Here is a 21515-nt window from a genome sequence, read left to right on the forward strand (position 1 = left end):
TTCTGTCTTACTTTTTTTTTTTAACTTTTTCAGATACTTCGTGATGTTACTTCATTTTGCTGTTGTGTGTGTGTGTGTGCTTCCTGATCATTTGAAAGGTGTGCATTTTTGTTCTGAGTGACTATTATAACCACCTGATTCTCTCAATCCTCTGTTTCTTTGGGTTGTATATTGCCTCCCCACTGTATTTTTCTTTTCCCATATTCTCTCAACTTTCTCTCTCTCTCTCTCTCTCAAATTTATGTCATTTATTTGACAGGCAGAGTTACAGAGCAAGAGAGAAAATTGCTTGCAATTGCCAGCGCTAGATCAGGCCAAAGCCAAGAGCCTGGAGCTTTATCCAGATCTCCCATGGATCTGCTGGAGTCCAAGTGCTTGAGCCATCTTCTGCTGCTTTCCCAGGTGCGTCAGCAGGAACCTGGGTCAGAAGTGGAGCATTGGGACTTGAACCGGCACCCCTATGGAATACTGGCATTGCAGATGGCAGCTTAACCTGCTATGCCACAGTGCTGGCCCCACATCCACTTTCTTGATCATGAATTTAAATTGATTTTATGACTGTACATGAATTTCAAAAATTATTTGCACCAAAATAAACTTATCTTTTAGTTCCATTTGCCACGACATTTTCAAAGTACCTTAAAATTATCTTTATTGGTATGGTTCTTTGAATTAAGACATCTGCTTAAATTTCTACTACTTGATCATTTAGCAGCAGCCTTTTGACACTCAGTTAATGATGTGACACTTGGGGCCGGCACTGTGGCAGAGCAGGTAAAGCTGCCACCCGCAGTGCCGCCACCCCATATGGGTGCTGGTTCGAGTCCTGGCTGCGCCACTTCCAATCCAGCTCTCTGCTATGGCCTGGGAAAGCAGTAGAAGATAACCCAGGTGCTAGGGCCCCTGCACCCGCGTGGGAGATCCAGAAGAAGCTCCTGGCTCCTGGCTCCTGGCTTCGGAACAACACAGCTCCGGCCGTTGTGGCCATCCGGGGAGTGAACTTCTCTCTCTCTCTCTCTGTTTCTTTGTAACTCTGCCTTTAAATAAATAAATGTCTTTTTTTTAAAAAAAAAAGTGACAATTATATTCATGTGAAGTTCCATTTTCCCTTCCCCTCTCAACTTTTTTTTAATTTACATTGTTTTTACATTGAGAGGCTTTATAACCTTTACCTTTATTCTATTATAACATATACTATCTATATTGAAAGCAGGGAGTCAGTGGAGAGAGAAAGAGAAAGAGAGAGAGATGTTCCATCCAGTAATTCATTCCTCCAAATGCCTGCAACAGTATGAGCCGGGCCAGACCAAAGCCAGGAGCCAGGAACTTCATCCAGGTCTCCTACGTGAGTGGCAGGGGCCCCAAGTTCTTGAGCCATCCCCTGCTGCCTCCCAAGGTGCACATCATAGGAAGTTGGAATCAGATGGGCAATGAGGACTTCGATCCAGGAACTCCTGTATGGGATGAAGGCATCCCAAACTGCGTGTTAACCGCTGTGCCACCCACCCACCCACATACACTGGCTCTCGGCATGTTCTTGTGGTTTTACATTTAATTCAGTGCTGGCTGCCATTCTCGTGTAGTATTTCCCCTACGGAGATTTGTTTGCATGCTTTTTTTAACATATAAACTACTGGTTTTAAATGGCTGCGAACCTTGGGAGGGGAGCTTTCTCTTCTCCCCGACGAGAGAGCAAAGCGTGGGACCATTTCTCTCCACCATTTAGGGTCCACGCGCCTCCAACTTGGACTTTGGAAACCTTGCGCCACGGCGCCCCCTCTTGGTGGAAGAGATCGCCAGTGGAGGCGACCCTGCTGTGTGGTCCTCCCACCGGGAGGGGGCAGTGAGGCAAGACGCCCGGGGCTCGGGCGCAAGCTCAGGCGCGCTTCTCCCGTCGGCCACCGCTCTCCCCGACCCCGCGCCGGCGCGCCCTGCTTCTTCGGTTGCGGGTGGGCTGCGGCCGCGGGCTGGCGTTTGCAGGTTCCCAGCGAGTGCGGCCCGGCTGCGCGCTGCCGCCGTCGTGGCTCTTGGGCAAAGTCGGCGCGGCGGGCTGGGTAGGTCGCGCCTTTGCGGGCGGGCGGGCACCTGACGGCGGGGACGAGGTGGGCTGGGCGCCCGGGTGACGCTGGGCGCGAGGCCGCGGCTGGAGGCCGTGCAGGAGAGGCGGGGGCGTTCCGGCCTGGTCGGCCCGAGCCCCGGGGAGGGGTCTTCGCCTGCACGGCAGCCCCCCGCAGTGCGCGCCGTCTCCACCCGCCCTGCGGTCCGCCTTCTCCGCGGCCTCCGCTCGCCCCCGGTTACGCAGGCTGTCGCCTTCTCCCGCCGAGTCTGCCTCGGGCTGTTGGGAACTACGAGAGCGTTCCTTTGTCGCGACGTGGGCCGTGTCCTGACGAAGCTGTGCGGTTCCCACGCTCGGCAGGTCGGGGTGTGCCCCTGCCCAGCCTTGGCCTCGCACAGCCGCCCCTCTCCGGGGCTCGGGAAGTGGAGGGAGAAGAGCCGACGGCTTCCCGGATCTCAGGACTGAGGGCGGCAGATGTGGGCGTCTCTCAGAGCCGGGAGCTCGCCTGGTGAGGGGAAGGCAGTCGTGATCCCGGCACGGCCTCGGCCCTGTGTAGTCTCGAGGTTTGAGCTGCCGCTCTTGCCCGGGGAGGATGCGAGGTGCGTGAGGGTATCTTTGCTCTCCAGGACTTTGGTCCCTGGGAAGACAGGCGCGAGACCCTTACGTGGGTTGAGCTGAGCGGCTAGAGCCGGCGGGGTCTTGGGGAGGCCTCACACAGGAGGCGATGCTTATACGGAATCCTGGAGGTGTTAGGTGTGCAAGGTGAGGACTGGGTGCTCTGGATAAGGAACAGGTGCAAAGCTTGTAGAAGTGAAGCACCTGGCGCGTTCTGGACGCTGCAGGCGAGGCAGAGAGAAAGGCTTAAGGAGGGAGTGCTTGGAGGGGGAGTGGGATCGGATCGTGCAGGTGGGTCCTTTGAGAAGTCTGGGAAGGCGCCACTGAAAGTACTTATTGCGGGGCTGGCGCTGTGGCACAGCGGGTTAAAGCCCCGGCCTGTAGCCGGCATCCCTTATGAGCACCAATTCCAGTCCCGGCTGCTCCACCTCCGAGGCAGCTCACGACTAATGTGCCTGGGAAAGCAGCAGAGGATGGCCCAAGCCCCTCAACTTGGGCCCCTGCACCTATGCGGGAGACCCGGAAGAAGCTCCTGGCTTCCAGTTGGCTCAGCTCTGGCTGGCCGTCGTGACTGTTTGGGGAGTGAACCACTGGATGGAAGACCTCTCTCTCTGTCTTTCAAATAAACTAAATCTAAAAAAAAAAAAAAAAAAAAAAAAAAAGTACTTATTGCTAAAACCAGGCATAGGATGGAAAGAGAATATTCTAGGGGCAAAAGGGGCAAAGGCAGGAGTGGTAGATGAAGTCTGTGTTTCTCTTTCACAGTGTTTAAGTTATGAGGCAACTCAGTTTCCGCCTTCTTCCTGAATATAGGCTGAGTAGAATGACTTAGGGAATGGGGGGTAGTAGCCTAGACTGGGAACATCTTATTTTTAGGATTGATTAAGCAGCCTGCTGTACACTGTAGAGTTTTTAGAACAGACAGTTGGGTGTGAGGTAGACAGATGCAGAAGGCATACAAGAAGTGTTAACAGTCCAGAGCTGTTCTGTTGTGGAGTTCTGTGGAACCGAAGCTCTCCTTTATGGGGGAGTTTGAGAAAATTGTACACTCCCGAGTGTGATTTTACCCAAAGTGGATTTCTTCTTGCCTGGCTTGTTTTAAGTTAGCTTTCTGTTCTTCACCAGCTGTGAATTTTTTTAGAGCTTTCCCTATTCCCCGCAGGGAAGAGGTGATCCTGTTTGGTAAACTGGAGCCTTTCCTAGTGATAAAATGGTCAAGAACGCTAAACACCGCAGTTCCAGGGGCACTGGCGGACTTTGCAGTCCATGGTAAATTCTTCCAACAGGCGTCCTAGGTCTAATACGTGAGGCAGATGCCCTTTGATAGCTTATGTGTGTGTGGATGTCAGAGCGCGCCACCGCTCAGATTTCCTTTTCTCTTTCTGTGTATACTTGCCGTATCCTTTAGGCTTCAGCTGATGCCTGAATTTCTATTCCGTGACACAAAGGTTCTGTTGAAGCCTGCTGCTTTAGGTGCTAGAACGCAGACCCTGACTCATTATTGATTGGATGGTGGTAGTAGTTTTTCCTCCGATGAATTTTGGTTTGCAGTTTTATTTTGTGATACTAATCTCAAATTCTGCTTGCCTTGTGTCCTTAAAAAGCAGGTCTGCATATTTAATTGTTTCATAATAATGTGATTTGAATAATGCATACATTCCACCTACTCAACTGATATTTAAGATTTATTTATTTATTTGAAAGCGTTAGAGATCCCTAAGTGGCCACAATGACCAAGACTGAGCCAGGCCAAAGCCAGGAGCTTCGTCTGGGTCTCCCTCTTGGAAAACAGGGGCCCAAGGACTTGAGCCATCCTCTACTGCTTTTCTCAGGCTGTTAGCAGGGAGCTAAATGGGAAATGAAACAGCCAGTGTACAAACCAGTGCCTAAATGGGATGCTGGCATTGTGGGTGGTGCCTTTACCTGCTACACCAAAGCACCGGCCCCTAGCAAATATCTATTTATTTATCTATTTATTTATTTATTTTTGACAGGCAGAGTGGACAGTGAGAGAGAGAGACAGAGAGAAAGGTCTTCCTTTTGCCGTTGGTTCACCCTCCAATGGCCGCCACAGCTGGCGCACTGCAGCCGGTGCACCGCACTGATCCGAAGCCAGGAGCCAGGTGCTTCTCCTGGTCTCCCATGGGGTGCAGGGCCCAAGCACTTGGGCCATCCTCCACTGCACTCCCGGGCCACAGCAGAGAGCTGGCCTGGAAGAGGGGCAACCGGGACAGAATCCGGCGCCCCAACCGGGACTAGAACCCGGTGTGCTGGTGCCACCAGGCGGATGATTAGCCTATTGAGCTGCGGCGCCGGCCCCCTAGCAAATATTTATAGAATACTTTTCGTGTTCCAAGCATATTGCCAAGCTAGAGATACTAAAGATGAGGACGAGGAGAAGCACCTGGCTCCTGGCTTCGGATCAGCGTGATGCGCCGGCCGCAGCAGCCATTGGAGGGTGAACCAATGGCAAAAGGAAGACCTTTCTCTCTGTCTCTCTCTCACTATCCACTCTGCCTGTTTAAAAAAAAAAAAAAAAAGATGAGGACGAAAACAGCCCATCTTTTTTTTTTTTTTTTTTTTTGACAGGCAGTTAGAGGCAGACAGAGAGAAAGGTCTTCCTTCCGTTGATTCACTCCCCAAATGGCCGCTACGGCCAACGCGCTGCAGCCGGCGCACTGCACCGATCCGAAAGCCAGGAGCCAGGTGCTTCCTCCTGGTCTCCCATGCTGGTGCAGGGCCCAAGCACTTGGGCCATCCTCCACTGCACTCCGGGGCCACAGCAGAGAGCTGCACTGGAAGAGGAGCAACCAGGACAGAATCTGGCGCCCCAACCGGGGCTAGAACCCGGGGTGCCGGTGCTGCAGGTGGAGGATTAGCCTAGTGAGCCGCAGCGCTGGCCGAAAACAACCCATCTTTAAGGGATGTTTTTATGTATGGGGGTGGGAGGTCGCGATGGCTTGGTGTGGCGGGTAAAGCTGCTGCCTGCAGTGCCAGCATCCCATATAGGCACAAGTTCAAGCCCTGGCTACTCTGCTTCCAATCCAGCTCTCTGCTGTGACCTGGGAAAGCAGTAGAAGATGACCCAAGTGCTTGGGCCCCTGCAGCTGTGTGGGAGATCTGGAAGAAGCACCTGGCTCCTGGCTTCAGATGTGCGCAGCTCTGGTGGTTGTGGCCAACTGGGGAGTACACCAGTGTATGGAAGACCTCTCTCTCTGCCTCTCCTTCTCTCTCTCTGTAACTCTTTGAAATAAATAAATAAATCGTTTAAAAAAAAAAAAAAAAAAGAGGCTGGCGCCGCGGCTCACTTGGCTAATCCTCCGCCTGCGGCTCTGGCACCCCAGGTTCTAGTCCCGGTTGGGGCGCCGGATTCTGTCCCGGTTGCTCCTCTTCCAGTGCAGCTCTCTGCTGTGGCCCGGGAGTGCAGTGGAGGATGGCCCAAGTGCTTGGGCCCTGCACCCACATGGGAGACCAGGAGGAGGCACCTGGCTCCTGGCTTCGGATTGGCACAGCCCGCCGGCCGCAGTGCACCGGCTATAGTGGCCATTTGGGGGGTGAACCAACGGAAAAGGAAGACCTTTTTCTCTCTCTCTCTCTCACTAACTCTGCCTGTCAAAAAAAAAAAGTATAAAGTAGTAGACAGCGTAGCATGTAAAACTCTGCTGTGACCCCAGCTGGTTTCGTGGTAGTGATCTGAGGGTGGTTACTGAAAGCTTCTAAGATACGTGTGGGAGAAAAGTGGGTGGGATGCTTCTGAGACTTACTCCATGCCCTTTTTCATGCCAGTTGTGTGCTGACTTAACAAATTTCCAGGAGTGGGTATATTTTTTAGCCTAGTGGTTAAGATGCCCGCATCCCACATCGGAGTACCTGAGTTTGTTTCCCCGTTCCAACTCCTGACTCCAGCTTCATTGTGTGTATATTCATAAATACTTTAAATAACAGAAATAAAAATTAAGTACATCTTTTAAAGAAGAGGTGCGTTTTGACTATGTAAATATGGGGTGAGCATTTGCTGTAACGGTTAAGACACACCTTAGGATACTCCATCAGAGTGTCTGAGTTCGAGTCCTTGTTTAGCTCTCAATTCCAGCTTCCTGCTAATGTGCTCCCTGGGAGATGGCAGTTGATGAGAGAACCAGATTGAGTTCTGGGCCTCCTGGCTTTGGCCTGGTCCAGCCTGAGCTGCTGTGGACATTTGGGAAGCGAACCAGCAGCTGAGAGATATCTTTCTCTCTCTGCATCTGTCTGCTAGCTTTTAAATAAATGATTTTTTAAAAATTGTGTGAATAAAGTTATATAAAAGGAGAACAACAAGGAAATAACGCAAATGGGATTCAAGGAAAGTCAGATGGATGGGTTGGGGTAGCCCATATAATTGAGTGTGGTTTCTTGTCCAAATCCTGTCTTTTGTTTTGAATGGTAAATTCACAGGTGATTTTTGTATTGAAATAATTAATAAAAGCAAGCCATACATGCGTGGGTGGATTGTAACTGTGTGTTTGCTATGATTAGTACAGTTCTGTGAACTTCAGTGAAAGTAAGAAAAATGAAAACAGTTCTGTGTTTACCGTGGTGCAGAGATTCGACTTTCTGAGCCCTTGTTACAGAAAACTAGCAGGTACTGGTGAGATGACAGCAGTGTCTGTTATTTAAAGTGTTTTTAAACGTTTGAGAAAACAAATGAGGACCTTGAAATGCACATACGGTTTTTCCGCATGATGATGCTAGAGCTTTCAGAGCAAAGCTATCAAAAGGAATTTAGAATGGAACAGAACCAGAGGAGCAGCATCGTCTGATCAGATCTCGTTAATTCAGCTATGAAATGTTTGTTACATATTGAAGTGTAGGTGTAAGGACTCTGTTGGAAACAGAGATCCTCTGCCCTGCTTGATTTTTAGCCCCGAAATGTCGGGAGACATATCCATCAGAGTCGACTTTTCTGGGTAGGGAGGTGTACTGGCGTTAATGTGCACTCAACCCTCTATCCTCAATGCTGCTCCTTTGCTTATTCTTTTCATTATAAACTTTTTATGTGTATTATAAAATATATTAAACATAAAACTTAAGATTTTAGCTTTCTGTAAGCTTTTGGTTCTGGGGCATTATGTGCACTCACATTGTGCAGCCGTCACCACTATTTGCTTGCACTGGAACCTGTGGACATTGCTTAGTTTCAGTACTGATGTATGTGGTTAATGTAAACTTCTGTTTCATTGTTAGCATTTTAATAAATGCTGTTTAAATATCTACTCTGTACCAGGCATTGGAGATGCAAAAATGAATAAAGTAATCTTCCTCTCTCCCCTAAGTTAAATGGATATTTGGGTAACCAGTTTCCATTATCACTACCATATTTGTAAAGATCTTTGAAGAAGTTCTTCAGTTTCTTACAGAGTGATACTGAGAGAAGTAGACACCTAGAGTTTGACTTGAGTTGCAATGAAATTTTGATGGTTTGTGATTTTCCAGAAAGTGCCATTGTTTATTTGTTTCTCAGATTGTGTTAGTCTTCCCTTGCCATCCTAAGATTAAAGAAAACAAATGAACCTGTGGTTTACTGGGCTTTGGTTTGGAGACCAGTTGAATAGGCAGGGCTCAAAAGCTGAAACAGAGTTAGGTGAGAGGTGCCTGGCTGTTTCTGGGTGGAGGCTAGTACATTTCTGAATTAAGTTTGGAGAATCATGATGCTAGGATGAACACTCCGTGTTTTTCTTTGCTTCTGCTCTGAGTTTTTCTAGATCAGAGTTCAACGATATGTTTGTGTCTATATGAGAACAGTGAGTTTTGAATTCTAGGTGAGCTGCAGGAAAGTGCACAAAAGCCTCAGAAGCCGCTGTGTATCACTGCCCAAAAATTTCTGAGGAGATGATTGGAAGGGCTCTGTGAATTGCGTATTACCTGTGTGTGTGACCACATTTCCTGTTTGGCTCTGGGTTGGGTATTGATCTGGGGATAGAGCAGTGGACAGGGTAAGCAGGACCTGGCTTTTCATAGCGTAAAGTAGAATGGAGTGAAATAGGTTCAGAAGTGTGTCCCAGGGGGATTCCTTACAAAACTTTGAAGAAATAATCCTATTTGAAACATCCTAGTTAGGGAATGGAGGTTATTACTTGATTTGGCCTCTGTGCCTCAAGATTCGTGTCACAAGGCATTGCTGTTTCTGAATCAATTTGACTTTGGTGCTGAAGGCAGTGGGTCTGCCATGTTGGATGTGCTGCTGTCAGCGGCATTGGTGAGTTGCCAGGGAAGCCATATTTATGGGGAGGAGAAGTCAGCCGCCAATACCCCAGGGCTCTGCTTTTATAAACTCTGGTTCTTCTTTGTGGCCTTGGGGGCCTTTTATTTACAAATCAGAATGAAGGAATGAGGACACTGAAGCACTGCAGCAGTGTCCCACAGTACGGACTCCAGGCAGGGAGTTACTGTGTTTAAAACTAAAGCAGCTGTTCCATATGTGTTGCTGTCCACTCTCTGTCCCCTGCCCTGCGTGGTGTGCAGCTCAGGTCAGCTAAGGCGTTGGGATGGCAGGGCCCAGCAGTGAGAAGGTTGAGAGGAAAGAATATACTGAAGAGAAATGTTTGCCCTGAGTCAGACCTGGGTGGGAAATTTCAATATTTTCCTTCCCTCCTTCTGAGTCACAGAGCACAGCTGGAATAGGGTTCTGTAGAAGGTGGTTTTTATGGGAAAATGCTTTCTGGGCTAAGAAGTGGGCCATATTGGTGGGTTTTACGATGTTGAAGGTTTTTGTTTTTTAAGGTGACAGTTGGGATTTATTAGCATGATCTCAAGGCTGGCTTGAAAGGGGTTTTTCATTGTGCCTTCTGGCAAATTAATCCCCTAGATCCTGGTCGCCACATCTATAATCTGCTGGGTTTTAGTGGTCCCTATTACAGTTAACATTGAGCTTGGCTGGACAAGGTTAGCTCCTGTTAAGTGTCACTGTTTTTGTTGTTGTATATTCATCTATTCTCCAAGGATATTGTGTATTGCACAGTCACATGTAGATTGTTGGTTGTCTTTTTATAATCAGTGTCCTAAAAGATTATAAATTCTACTTGATGGGTTGTGAGGAAGTCAGAGTATTTAAGATATAACCTATCCACTCCCCCCTCAACAGTCATTATTTACAAAATTAAAGCATCTCTGAGATGATGTCTATTTGTTCTTCTATGAGAATTGTTAATTTTTTGTTGTTACTGTAAAAGGATAGCTAATTGTGGTAAATTAAACCTGGTAATTGGTGTTTTTTAAGCATCTACTTTTTGCCATTGAGATAAATGGAATTTTTTTAAAAATCAGATATGTATAGGGCTAGTGTTGTGGTGCAGCAGGTTAGGCTACCACCTGTGATGCCTGTATCCTATATGAGCAACAGTTCGAGTTCTGGCTGCTCCACTTCTGATCCAGTTTCCTGCTAATGTGCCTGGGAAAACAGCAGAAGATGGCCCAAGGCCTAAGTGGTTGGGCTCTTGTCACCCCATGGGAGACCCAGATAGATTTTGAAGTTCTTGGCATTAGTGTGGGTCAGCCTTGACTGTTGCAGCCATTTGGGGAGTGAACCAGCAGATGGAAGATCCCTATCTCTGTATCTTCCTCCCTTCTCCCCCTGCCCCCCACTGTAATTCTGCCTTTCAAATATTTTTTTAAAAAATCAGATATATGTAAATAATTATGCCCTAAATCTAGAACTTCGTTCCATCTTACCTCATTATATACCACGGAACCAAAGGATTTCATTCTTGAATCACTTGAACACATGATCTTATAGGTAGAAAAAGTAATTCTAGAGATTTATTTTTAAAATAATTTATGGTCATGATTTCATATACCTGGAGTAAGCTCTGCACTGGTGATGCAAGTCTTGGCATCCGTCCTAAAGGGTGCTGGACCTTTTACCTCCAGAATTCCATGATGCTAAGGAAAAACTTTAAAATCTTTATTGTATTTTGCACTCTTTAATCCCTGCCCCTCTTGCCTTTCAGCATTAAAATGAAAAGATGTCCTTGTACGACGATCTAGGAGTGGAGACCAGTGACTCAAAAACAGAAGGCTGGTCCAAAAACTTCAAACTTCTGCAGTCTCAGCTTCAAGTGAAGAAGGCAGCTCTCACTCAAGCAAAGGTAAAGACAAGCTCGGGATGTAGGAGCAGATGTCTGCAGGGTGGGTTCCTCGTAGGACTGGGAGTAATTTGGTTTTAGCTTGCTCTTCTGCCCTTTTATTGGCTGAATAGTGTTAAACATTTACAGGAGAGGATTGAAGAGTTTAAAATCATCTGCTTCTCTTGGTTCTTTGAAATGCAAGTATTTCTTGGAATAGGAGTGAAGAAACTCAACTTCCAACAATGACACTTGGTTTTAAACTTCAGTATGTCAACCATTGACTAGAATGTATTTAAAATGCTGATTCTATAGCCATATTCCCAATGTTGGTAAATTCTGGTTCTGGGCTGGGGCCTCAAAAGTGTAGTAGTATTTTTTTTTAAGGTAAGTTATGGGGCCAGTATTGTGGCACAGGGGATGCATCTAGTATGTGTGCTGGTTTCAGTTTCAGCTGCTCCGTTTACAATCAAGATCCCTGCTTATGTGCCTGGGAAAGCAGTGGAAGATGGCTCACGTGCTTGGACCCCTGTCATCCATGTGGGACCCAAATGAATCTTTTTTAAAAAATCATCTAAAGATAAGTTATTATTGTAGGTGTGTTTGGTTTTCTTTTCTTTTCTTTTCTTTTCTTTTTTTTTTTTTTTTTTTCTTTTTTAGAGCTTTGTTTATTTGAAAGAGTTAGAGAGGGAGAAACAAAGAGAAAGAGGTCTCTGGTTCTCTCCCCAAGTAGCCTTGACTTGGGTGAAGCCAGGAGCCATGGACTCCATCTGAATCTCCTACATGGCTGGCAGGGGTCCAAGCACTTGGGCTGTCTTCTGCTGCTTTCTCGGGCGCTTTAGCAGGGAGCTGGATAGGAAGTGAAGTCTCTAGAACTTGGGTCCTGAACCAGTGCTTCAGTACAGAGCACTGTCATCGCAGGTGCCAGCTTAACCCATTGTGCCACAATACCAGCCCCAGAAGTGTGCGTTTAAGTAGCATTCCTTCTATATGTTGTGGGAGGTTTGAAATCAGCACTTACTTTCAGGAACTCTGTAGCAGCATCATAATAATAATGTGTATACATTTCTGGGGATGCAGATTTGTTTTGAATGTGTCGGCTGTATGTCATTTCAGTGGTAATCGGTTTTGAGTTTTTGTACATGTTAAACATTGAAAATATCTTCAAAATACTTCAGTATGTAAAACAATAGTATGGTTGTCAACTGATTATTTAAGCGTGTCAAATATTTTTAAGAATGAGAATGGTATTGGACTTTATGTTGTTTTAAGGGTTCTTATGTTTTAGAACATGCATCCTTAACGGAGACTATATCCTTCCCCACCCCTCAAACTGAGTGAATGCTGATTTTTAAGCAGTGAAAAAAAATCTTGGTCTTTTTATGTATAAAGCACAGATGTGTGCATCTGTAGTGTTAACATTTCATGAGCAGAAAAGAAATGTGTAAAAGGACTTCTTGAGAGAAGAAGCAATAATGAGAAACAGTTGAAAAAAATGACTTGAGAGATACATAGTAAAATATTTACTGATAAAATGCCTTAATTTCTGAAATTTACTTAAAATAATTTAGTCTCAAATAGGAGAGATAAGTGTATATATTAACATTGCTATTGTTGGAACTGAATGGTAGAAATTTGAGAGTTCAATAATCTGTTTTTTATTAACATGTAATACTTGTACCTTTTTATGGAGTATAGTATAGTATGATCAGATCAGATAATTAGCATTTCCATTACTTTATGTTTGGACCCTTTAAGCTCCTTTCTTCTAGTTCTTCCTAAACTGTATGTTATTGTGAACTGTGGTAACCCCACTGCTGTGGAACAGTAGAGCTTATTCCTTCCATATAGCTGTATTTTGTTACCATTATCTAATAGCTCTCTCTGTCCTTCCCCATCCCCTTAACTACCCCAACCCCTGGGAATCACTGTTCTGTTTTCAGATGGACATTATTAAGGCTCCATATATGAGAAGGAACATGGTATTTATCATTCTGTGTCTGGCTTATTTCACTTGATGCAGTGTCCTCCAGTTCCATCCATTTTACTGCAAATGACAGGATTTCTTTTTTTTTTTTTTTTTTTGGACAGGCAGAGTGGATAGTGAGAGAGAGACAGAGAGAAAGGTCTTCCTTTTTGCCGTTGGTTCACCCTCCAATGGCCGCTGCGGACGGCGCATCATGCTGATCCGAAGCCAGGAGCCAGGCGCTTCTCCTGGTCTCCCATGCGGGTGCAGGGCCCAAGTACTTGGGCCATCTACTGCTATCCCAGGCCATAGCAGAGAGCTGGCCTGGAAGAGGGGCAACTGGGATAGAATCCGGCACCCCGACCGGGACTAGAACCCGGTGTGCCGGCGCCGCAAGGTGGAGGATTAGCCTGTTAAGCCACGGCGCCGGCCAGGATTTCATTTTTTTATGATTGAATATTTTATTGTATATATATACATTTTCCTTATCCATTGATGGACTTCCTGTTGATCCCATATGTTGGCTTTTTGAGTAGTGCTGCAGTAAACCTGGGAGTCCAGGTATCTCTGACATTTTAACAATATTAATTCCTCACTTTTTTTTTTTTTTCCTGTGTGCTTAGAATCCTTGATCAGTGTTTTGTACTTTGTATTATAGAGGTCTTTCCATCCTTGGTTAAGTTTATTCCCAGGCTTTTAATCTTTTTGTAGCTATTGTGAGTGGGCTTGCTTTCATGATTTCTTTGTTAGCAAGTTGGTTATTAATGTATTAAAATGATCTTTTTTTATTTGTTAATTTTGTATGCTGCAATTTACGGAGTTTTTAAGTTCTAACAGTCTTTTGGCAGTCTTTAGGTTTTTCTGTTCAGAGAATCATGTTGTCTGCAAACAAGGATCATTTGACTCCTCTTCCTTTTTGTAGGCTTTTTTTTTTTTTTTTTTAAGGTTTATTTATTTGAAAGGTGGAGTCTAACAAAGAGACAAAGAAAAGTCTTCCACCCACGGGTTCATTCCCCAAATATCCACCCACGGGTTCATTCCCCAAATATCCACAATGATCGGGGCTGGACCAAACCAAAGCCAGGAGTTTTCTTCCAGGTTTCTCGCACCGGGGGCAGGGGCCCAAGCACTTGAGCCATCTTCCCCTACCTTCCCTTGCCATTACCGGGGAGCTGGATCGGAAGTGGAGCAGCTAGGACTTGAACCAGCGCCCACAAAGGATCCTGGTGTTTTAGGTGGCACTTTACCTGCTGCACTACAACACCAGTCCCTATAATGCCTTTTGTATTTTCTCTTGCCTAATGACTATTGCTAAAACTTCCAGTACTGTATGGAATAAAAGTGGTGCAATGGACAACCTTGGCCAGTTAAAAATCTTACAGGAAATGCCTCCAGCTTTTCCCAACTCAGTATGCTGTTGACTGTGGGTAGTTTTCATTATTTTGAGATATGTTCTTTTTGTACCAGTTTGTAAGGGTTTTTTTTTTTTTATCATAAATGGATTTTTATGGAACATTTTCTCTGGGTGAGATGACTATATAATTTTTATCCTTCATTCTGTTGATGTAATGTATTATGTTTATTGATTTGTGTGTGTTGAATCATCCTTGCATCCCTGGGATAATCCCCCCTGATTGTAGTAAATATTCTTGTGCTGTTGAATTGGAATTGGTTGTATTGGGTTGAAAATTTTTATTATCTGTGCTCATCAAGGATATTGGTCTATGGTTTTCTTTTTGTTGTGTCTTTGATTTTGGCAATGCTCGCCTTGTAGAGTGAGTTTGAAAGAGTGTTCTCCTTGTCAAATTTTTTTTTTAATAGTTGGAGAAGAATTAGTGCTATTTCTTCCTTAAAAAGTTTTGTAGAACTCAGCAGTAAAGCTGTCTCATCCTGGTGTTTCTGTTTTTGCATTTTAAAGATTTATTGTATTTGAAAGGCATATGATAGCAAGTAGGAGAGACAGAAATCATCCATCTGCTGGTTCAGTCCCCAATTGCCCTCAACAGCTGGGGCTAAGCCGTACCAGAGCCAGGAATTCCATCCAAGTCTCCCATTCAGGCAGCAGGAACCCAAGTACCTGGACATCATCCACTGTTCCCTGATTGCACCAGTAAAAAGCTGGACAGAGGACTGGAGCTGCGCCGTAGTGGGTAAAGCTGCCGCCTGCAGTGCTGGCATCCCATGTGGGCTCTGGTTCAAGTCCCAGCTGCTCCACTTCGGATCTAGCTCTCTACTATGGCCTGGGAAAGCAGTGGAAGATGGCCCAAGTTCTTGGGCCCTTGCACCTGCATGGGAGACCTGGAAGAAGCTCCTGGCTCCTGGCTTTGGATTGGCATAGCTCTAGCCATTGGGGCCATTTTGGGAGTAAACCAGCAAATGGGAGACACCTCTCTCTCTGTGTGTGTCTCTCTCTCCCTCTCTCCCCCCGCCTGTTTGTCTGTAACTCTGCTTTCAGATAAATAAATCTTAAAAAAAAAAAAAAAACTGGACAGGAAGCATGGAGTAGCCTGGACGCAAACCAGGCACTCCAGTATAGGCTGCAGATGTCCCAAGTAGCTGCTCCTTAACCTGCTACAACACAGTACTGGTCCTAGGAGGCTTCAGTTTCAGAAGTTATTGGTTGGTTTGGAATTTCTGAGTCTTCATGATTCAGTTTTCATAGGTTACATATGTCAAGAAATATATCCATTGTTTTCTGGGTTTTCCAGTTTGTTGGCTTATAATGGTTCATAATAGTCCTTAATGCTTTTTATTGTATTTCTGTGACCTCAATTGTAGTATCTACTTTTTCATCTCTTTTTATTTATTTGAGTCTTATTTTCTTTTTCCTTTGGTTTTCTTTGATTTGTCAATTTTATCTTAAAAAAATATTCTGAGTTTGGAGTTTGATTTTTGAGGGGGCAGGTAGGATGTCTGGGTATCTGTTCCATGATAAAAGTCGAGTGTTGAAGTCTCCTGCTGTAATTTATTGAAGGTTATGTCTCCCTGTATATCTAAAAGTGTTGGCTTTATAAAATCGTGTGCTTCAGGGGTTGGTGCTGTGGTGTGATGGGTAAAGCTGCCTCCTATACCACCGGCATCCCATATGGGCACCAGTTCGAATCCCGGCTGCTCCACTTCCCATCCAGTGCCCTGCTAATGTGCCTGGGAAAACAGCAGAAGATGCCCAAGTCATTGGGCCCCTTCAGCCATGTGGGAGACCAGGATGAAGCTCCTGGCTTCAGCCTGACCCAGCCCTAGTCATTGTGGTCATTTGGGGGGTAAACCAACACATGAAGACTGACCGACTGACCTCTCTCTCTCTCTGTCTTTCTACCTCCCTCCCTTCTTCTGTCTTGCCCTCTCTGTAACTCTGACTTTCAAATAAATAAGTGAATAAATAAATCTTTAAAAAAATGTTGTGTGCCCTAGCGTTAGGTGCATATACATTTGCAATCATATTTTCTTGTTGAATTGATGTCTTCATCATATAATGACCCTCTTTTCTACGGTTTTGTCTTGAAGTCTGTTTTGTCTGAAATAAATACAGCCATTCCTGCTTGCTTTTGGTTTCCATTTGAGGGGAATATCCTTTTCCATCCTTTTATTTTGAGCCTGTGTGTGTGCTTGTGTGTGTGTTTATTGGTGAAGAGTTTCTTTGTAGGTGATAGATGGTCAGGATTTGTTTTTGTAGCCATTTAATCAATGTGTCTTTTAATTGGGAGATGTAGATCATTTATACTCAAGATTGTTATTGATGAGTAAGAATTTAGTTCTTGTTTTTTAAAAATTTATTCTGCATTGAATATTCTTTGTCCTTTTCTTCCTTTTTTTTTTTTAAGATTTATTTTATGTATTTGAAAGACAGTGTTATAGAGAGAGAAAGATCTTCCATTCCGTTGGTTCACTCCCCAAATGACCACCATGGCCAGAGCTGAGCTAATCCAAGCCAGGAGCTTCTTCCGGGTCTCCCACGTGGTGCAGGGTCCCAAGGACTTGGGCCATCTTTCACTGCCATCCCAGGCCACAGCAGAGAGCTAGATCAGAAGTGGAGCAGCCGGGTCTCAAACCGGCACCCATATGAGATGCCGGCGCCTCAGGACAGGGCGTTAACCCACTGTGCCACAGCACTGGCCACTCTCCTTATATGACTGGAATATCTGTCTTCTGGTTCAGATACTCTTTCTTCTACTTGATCTTTTTTTGTTTATGCTTTCAGCTGTATTTTTTATTTGACTTACTGAGTTACTCATTTCCAATATATTTTTTAAGAATCAGGGTAGTGGTTTTTTTTTTTTTTTTTTTTTTAAGATTTATTTATTTTATTTGAAAAGCAGAGTTACAGAGAGACAGGCAGAGAGAGAGAGAAATCTTCCATCTGGTGGTTCACTCCCCAAATGGCATGAGTTGGGCCGACCTAAAGCCAGGAGCCAGGAGCTTCTTCTGAGTCTCCTACACTGGGTACAGGGGCCCAAGCACTTGGGCCGTCCTCTGCTGCTTTCCCAGGCCAAAGCAGAGAGCTGGATCGGAAGTGGAGCCGCCATATGGGATGTCGGTACTGCAGGCTGCGGCTTCACCTGCTACACCACAGCACTGGCCCCTCGGGGTAGTTTTTTTTTATTATTATTAATTTTTAATTTATTTGAAAGGCTTAGAGATACCGCCATTCGCTGACTCACTCTCAAAATGCCCACAAAAACCAGGGCTCACTCGGGCCAAAGCAAAGAGCCTGGAACTCAGTCTGGGTCTCAGGTGTAGAGGCAGGTACCCAACTACTTGCCTCCTCCCAGGGTGTGCATTAGTAGGAAGCTGGAATCTGGAACAGAGTTGGGACACAACGCACACACTCTGACATGGGATGCAGGCATCCCAGGTGGCAGCATTGCACTGAAGCTGTCCCTGTTTCCAAAATTTTTCACTCAAGGTGTCTGTCTCCTTACTGAATTTCTCAGTCATATCAGACATTGTTTTCCTAATTTTGTATAATTGTCTGTATTCTTTTGTATCTCATTGAGTTTCCTTATAATCATTCTCTTAAATTCTTCATCATATATTTTCTTGGTATCTTTTACTTTGGAATTTATTGCTCAAGAGTTACAATTCTTCTTTGCGGGCATCATGTAACTTTTTTTCATACTTCTTGTATTCCTGCGTTAATATTTGTGCATCTGGAGTATCAGTTGTCTCCATTTCTTTTAAAAAGGAGGCAGTCATGGCAAAAAGCTCCTTTCTGAAGATGAGTCTCTGAGTATCAGTTTGATAGGTTACTTTGCCCTTAGTTCCGGTGGGATGTTGTATTGTAATCTCCGTGTAGCTTTTTCCACCGTAACTGGTGGCAGCTAGGGTGCATCGTTCTCAGTCCTGGTAGTATTGCATGGCTTCCAGTGGTGCAGGTAAGCCCTCTCTTAACTTGGGACATCTTCCTGCTCTCTCTGTATGTATTTATCATTTTTTACAAGATTTACTTTATTTATTTGAAAAACAGAATTACAGAGAGAGGTAGGGACAGAGAGAGAGGTCTTCCATCCTCTGGTTCACTCCCCAGATGGCTGCAATGGCTGGAGCTCTGCCAGTCTGAAGCCAGGAGCCTCTTCCTGGTCTCCCATGTGGGTGCAGGGGCCCAAGCACTCGGGCCATCTTCTGCTTTCCCAGGCCATAGCAGAGAGCAGGGTTGGAAGAGGAGCAGCTGGGACTAGAACCAGCGCCCATATGGGATTCCGGCACTTCAAGCCAGGGCTTTAACCTGCTGTGCCACAGCGCCAACCCTGTCATTCTTAAATCATGTAATGAGCAAGAAGTTATTTTTGTTATTATATCTATTATTCAGATATTCTTACTCTAGATATTAGCAAATCTTAATTTCAAGTATGTTTTTTAAATGGATCAAAGTTAAAAGTTGCTTGTGAAATCATTCTGTTTTCTAACTTTTTTTTTTAAGATTTGTTTATTTCAAAGTCAGAGTTATGGAGAGAGAGAAAGAGAGAGAAATCATCGACCTGATGGTTTACTCTCCAGATGACTGCAATAGCCAGTGCTGGACCAGGCCGAAGCCAGGGGTCAGGGGCTTCTTCCAGGTCTCTCACGTGGGTAGCAGAGGCCCAACCACTTGGGCCATCCTCTGCTGCTTTTCCCAGACCATTAACAGAGAGCTGGATCAGAAGTGAAGTAGCTGGAACATGAACTGGTGCCCAGGTGGGACGCCGGTATTGCAGGTGGTAGCTTTACCTGCTAGGCCACAGTGCCAGCCCCTGTTTTCTAACATTTTTGAGATTGCTGTCTATGATTAGTACTTTTTCTTAAAGGGAATTAAAGATGTGTTGTATTCATTTTCTTAAGCTGTTTAAGTACTCAGGGTACTGGACTGACCTCATCAAAATTCTGAAGGTTACTTGGGAGAGAAAATTTTACCTGTAGCTAAGTGACGGAACTATGATTTCATTTGTATCTCTGCTTTTAATCTAGATACTGAATTGAACACTAGGGACCAGCATTGTGGAACAGCGGATAAAGCCGCTTCCTGTGACATCGGCATTCAGTGTTGGTGCCAGTTTGAGTCCCTGCTGCTCAACTTCCAATCCAGCTCCCTGCTAATGGCCTGAGAAAAGCAGAGGAAGATGGCCCAAGTGTTTGGGCCTCTGCCACCCATGGAGGAGACCTGGAAGAAGCTCCTGGCTTCGGCCTGGCCCAGCTCTAGCTGTTGCTGTATCTGAGGAGTGAACCAACAGGTGGACTTTCTCTGTCTCTTTCAAATAAATAAATAAATAATCTTTTTTTTTTTTTTTTTAAGACAGGTAGAGTTATAGATAGTGAGAGAGAAAGAGAAAAAGGTCTTCCTTCTGTTGGTTCATCCCCCAAATGGCTGCTATGGACGGCACCACGCCGATCCGAAGCCAGGAGCCAGGTGCTTCTCCTGGTCTCCCATGCGGGTGCAGGGCCCAAGGACTTGGGCCATCCTCCACTGCCTTCCCGGGCCACAGCAGAGAGCTGGACTGGAAGAGGAGCAACTGTGACTGGCGCCCAATAAATAATCATTAAAAAAAAAAATAGTGGGGCCAGCACTGTGGCGCAACAGATTAACACCCTGGCCTGAAGCGCCAGCATCCCATATGGGCGCCAGTTCAAGACCCAGCTGTTCCACTTCCAATCCAGCTCTCTGCTATGGCCTGGGATAGCAGTACATGGCCCAAGTGCTTGGGCCCTGCACCCGCATGGGAGACCAGGAAGAAGCACCTGGCTCCTGGCTTCGGATCAGTGCAGTGCCACCCATTTGGGGAGTGAACCAATGGAAGGAAGACCTTTCTCTCTGTCTCTCTCTCTCACTGTCTATAACTCTACCTGTCAAATTAGAAAAAAAAAAAAAAGATAAAAGGGCACAATCTCACCTGTGAAGAATTGCCTTAAAGCTTTACCCTGAATTGAATGAAGCCTTTAACTTTTGCTCTGTAGGAGTTGATAGGCATAAAGGAATGAGTTAAGCTAGATCATTAGGCAGTGACTAGACAGATCTAGAATGTGGGGCATTTTTTTTAGAAGACGGTGTCTAGGAAAAAAGGAAGGAGATGAAAATGGTGGTGGTGATTCAGGGAAGAGAGACTTCTAAGTCAAGACACTTAAAAAACAAATGTCTGGGCCGGTGCCGCGGCTCAATAGGCTAATCCTCCACCTGCGGCTCCGGCACACTGGGTTCTAGTCCCAGTCAGGGCGCCGGATTCTGTCCCAGTTGCTCCTCTTCTAGTCCAGCTCTCTGCTGTGGCCAGGGAGTGCAGTGGAGGATGGCCCAAGTGCTTGGGCCCTGCACCCGCATGGGAGACCAGGAGAAGCACCTGGCTCCTGGCTTCAGATCAGCGCTGTGCACCGGTTGCAGCGGCCACTGGGGGGTGAACCAACGGAAAAAGGAAGAGCTTTCTCTCTGTCTGTCTCTCTCACTGTCCACTCTGCCTGTCAAACAAACAAACAAAAAAAAATGTCTGGGGGCCAGCGCTGTGGCATAGAAGATTGAAGCACTGGCCTGAAGCGCCGGCATCCCATATGGCGCCGGTTCAAGTCCCGGCTGCTCCTCTTTCGAACTGGCTCTCTGCTATGGCCTGGGAAGGCAGTGAAAGATGGCCCGGGTCCTTGGGCCCCTGCGCCCGCATGGGAGACCTAGAAAGAAGTTCCTGGCTCCTGGCTTTGGATCAGCTGAGCTCCAGCCATTGTGGTTATTTGGGGAGTGAACCACCGGATGGAAGACCTCCCTGCCTTACTTCCTCCCTCCCTCCCTATCTCTCTCTCTCTCTGTAAAAAAAAAAAAAAAAAAAAAAAAATCTGGGGCCGGCACTTTGGCCTAGCAGGTAAAGCCACCGCCTCCAGTGCTGGCATCCCATATGGGTGCCGGTTTGAGTCCTGGCTGCTCCACTTCCCATCCAGCTCTCTGCTATGGCCTGGAAAGCAGTAGACGATGGCCCAAATCCTTGGGCCCCTGCACCCACGTGGGAGACTCAGAAAAGGCTCCTGGCTTCAGATCTGCACAGCTCCGGCAGTTACAGCCAATTGGGGAATGAACCAGCAGATGGAAGACCGACCTCTCTCTCTCTCTCTCTCTCTCTCTCTCTCTCTCTCTCTGCCTCTTCACCTCTCCTATCTGTGTAACTCTGAGTTTCAAATAAGTGAATAAATCTTTTTAAAAAAAAAAACTAACTTCTAGAACTTTGAGAAAAAAATTTTAAAACAATGTCTTTCAGAAACTTCGATAGGAACCCGATGTTTTAAAAAAATCAGATGTTTAAAAGATAGTTTGGGGCTGGCACTGTGGCATAGAGGG

General features: G+C 45.8%; 1 protein-coding gene across 1 annotated transcript in view; it reads left to right on the forward strand.

Moving 5' to 3' along the window:
- Window positions 1-1941: 1941 nt before the first annotated feature.
- LOC133773580 (splicing factor 45) overlaps window positions 1942-21515 on the forward strand; it is a 37249-nt gene continuing 17675 nt past the window's right edge. Inside the window, exons 1-2 of the mRNA XM_062211004.1 lie at window positions 1942-2054; window positions 10657-10794. Coding sequence (XP_062066988.1) covers window positions 10672-10794 — 123 coding nt within the window. The 5' untranslated portion in view covers window positions 1942-2054; window positions 10657-10671. The remainder of the gene's footprint in view (window positions 2055-10656; window positions 10795-21515) is intronic.

This window comes from Lepus europaeus, chromosome 14, assembly GCF_033115175.1.
Source record: "Lepus europaeus isolate LE1 chromosome 14, mLepTim1.pri, whole genome shotgun sequence".
Classification (NCBI taxonomy): domain Eukaryota; kingdom Metazoa; phylum Chordata; class Mammalia; order Lagomorpha; family Leporidae; genus Lepus; species Lepus europaeus.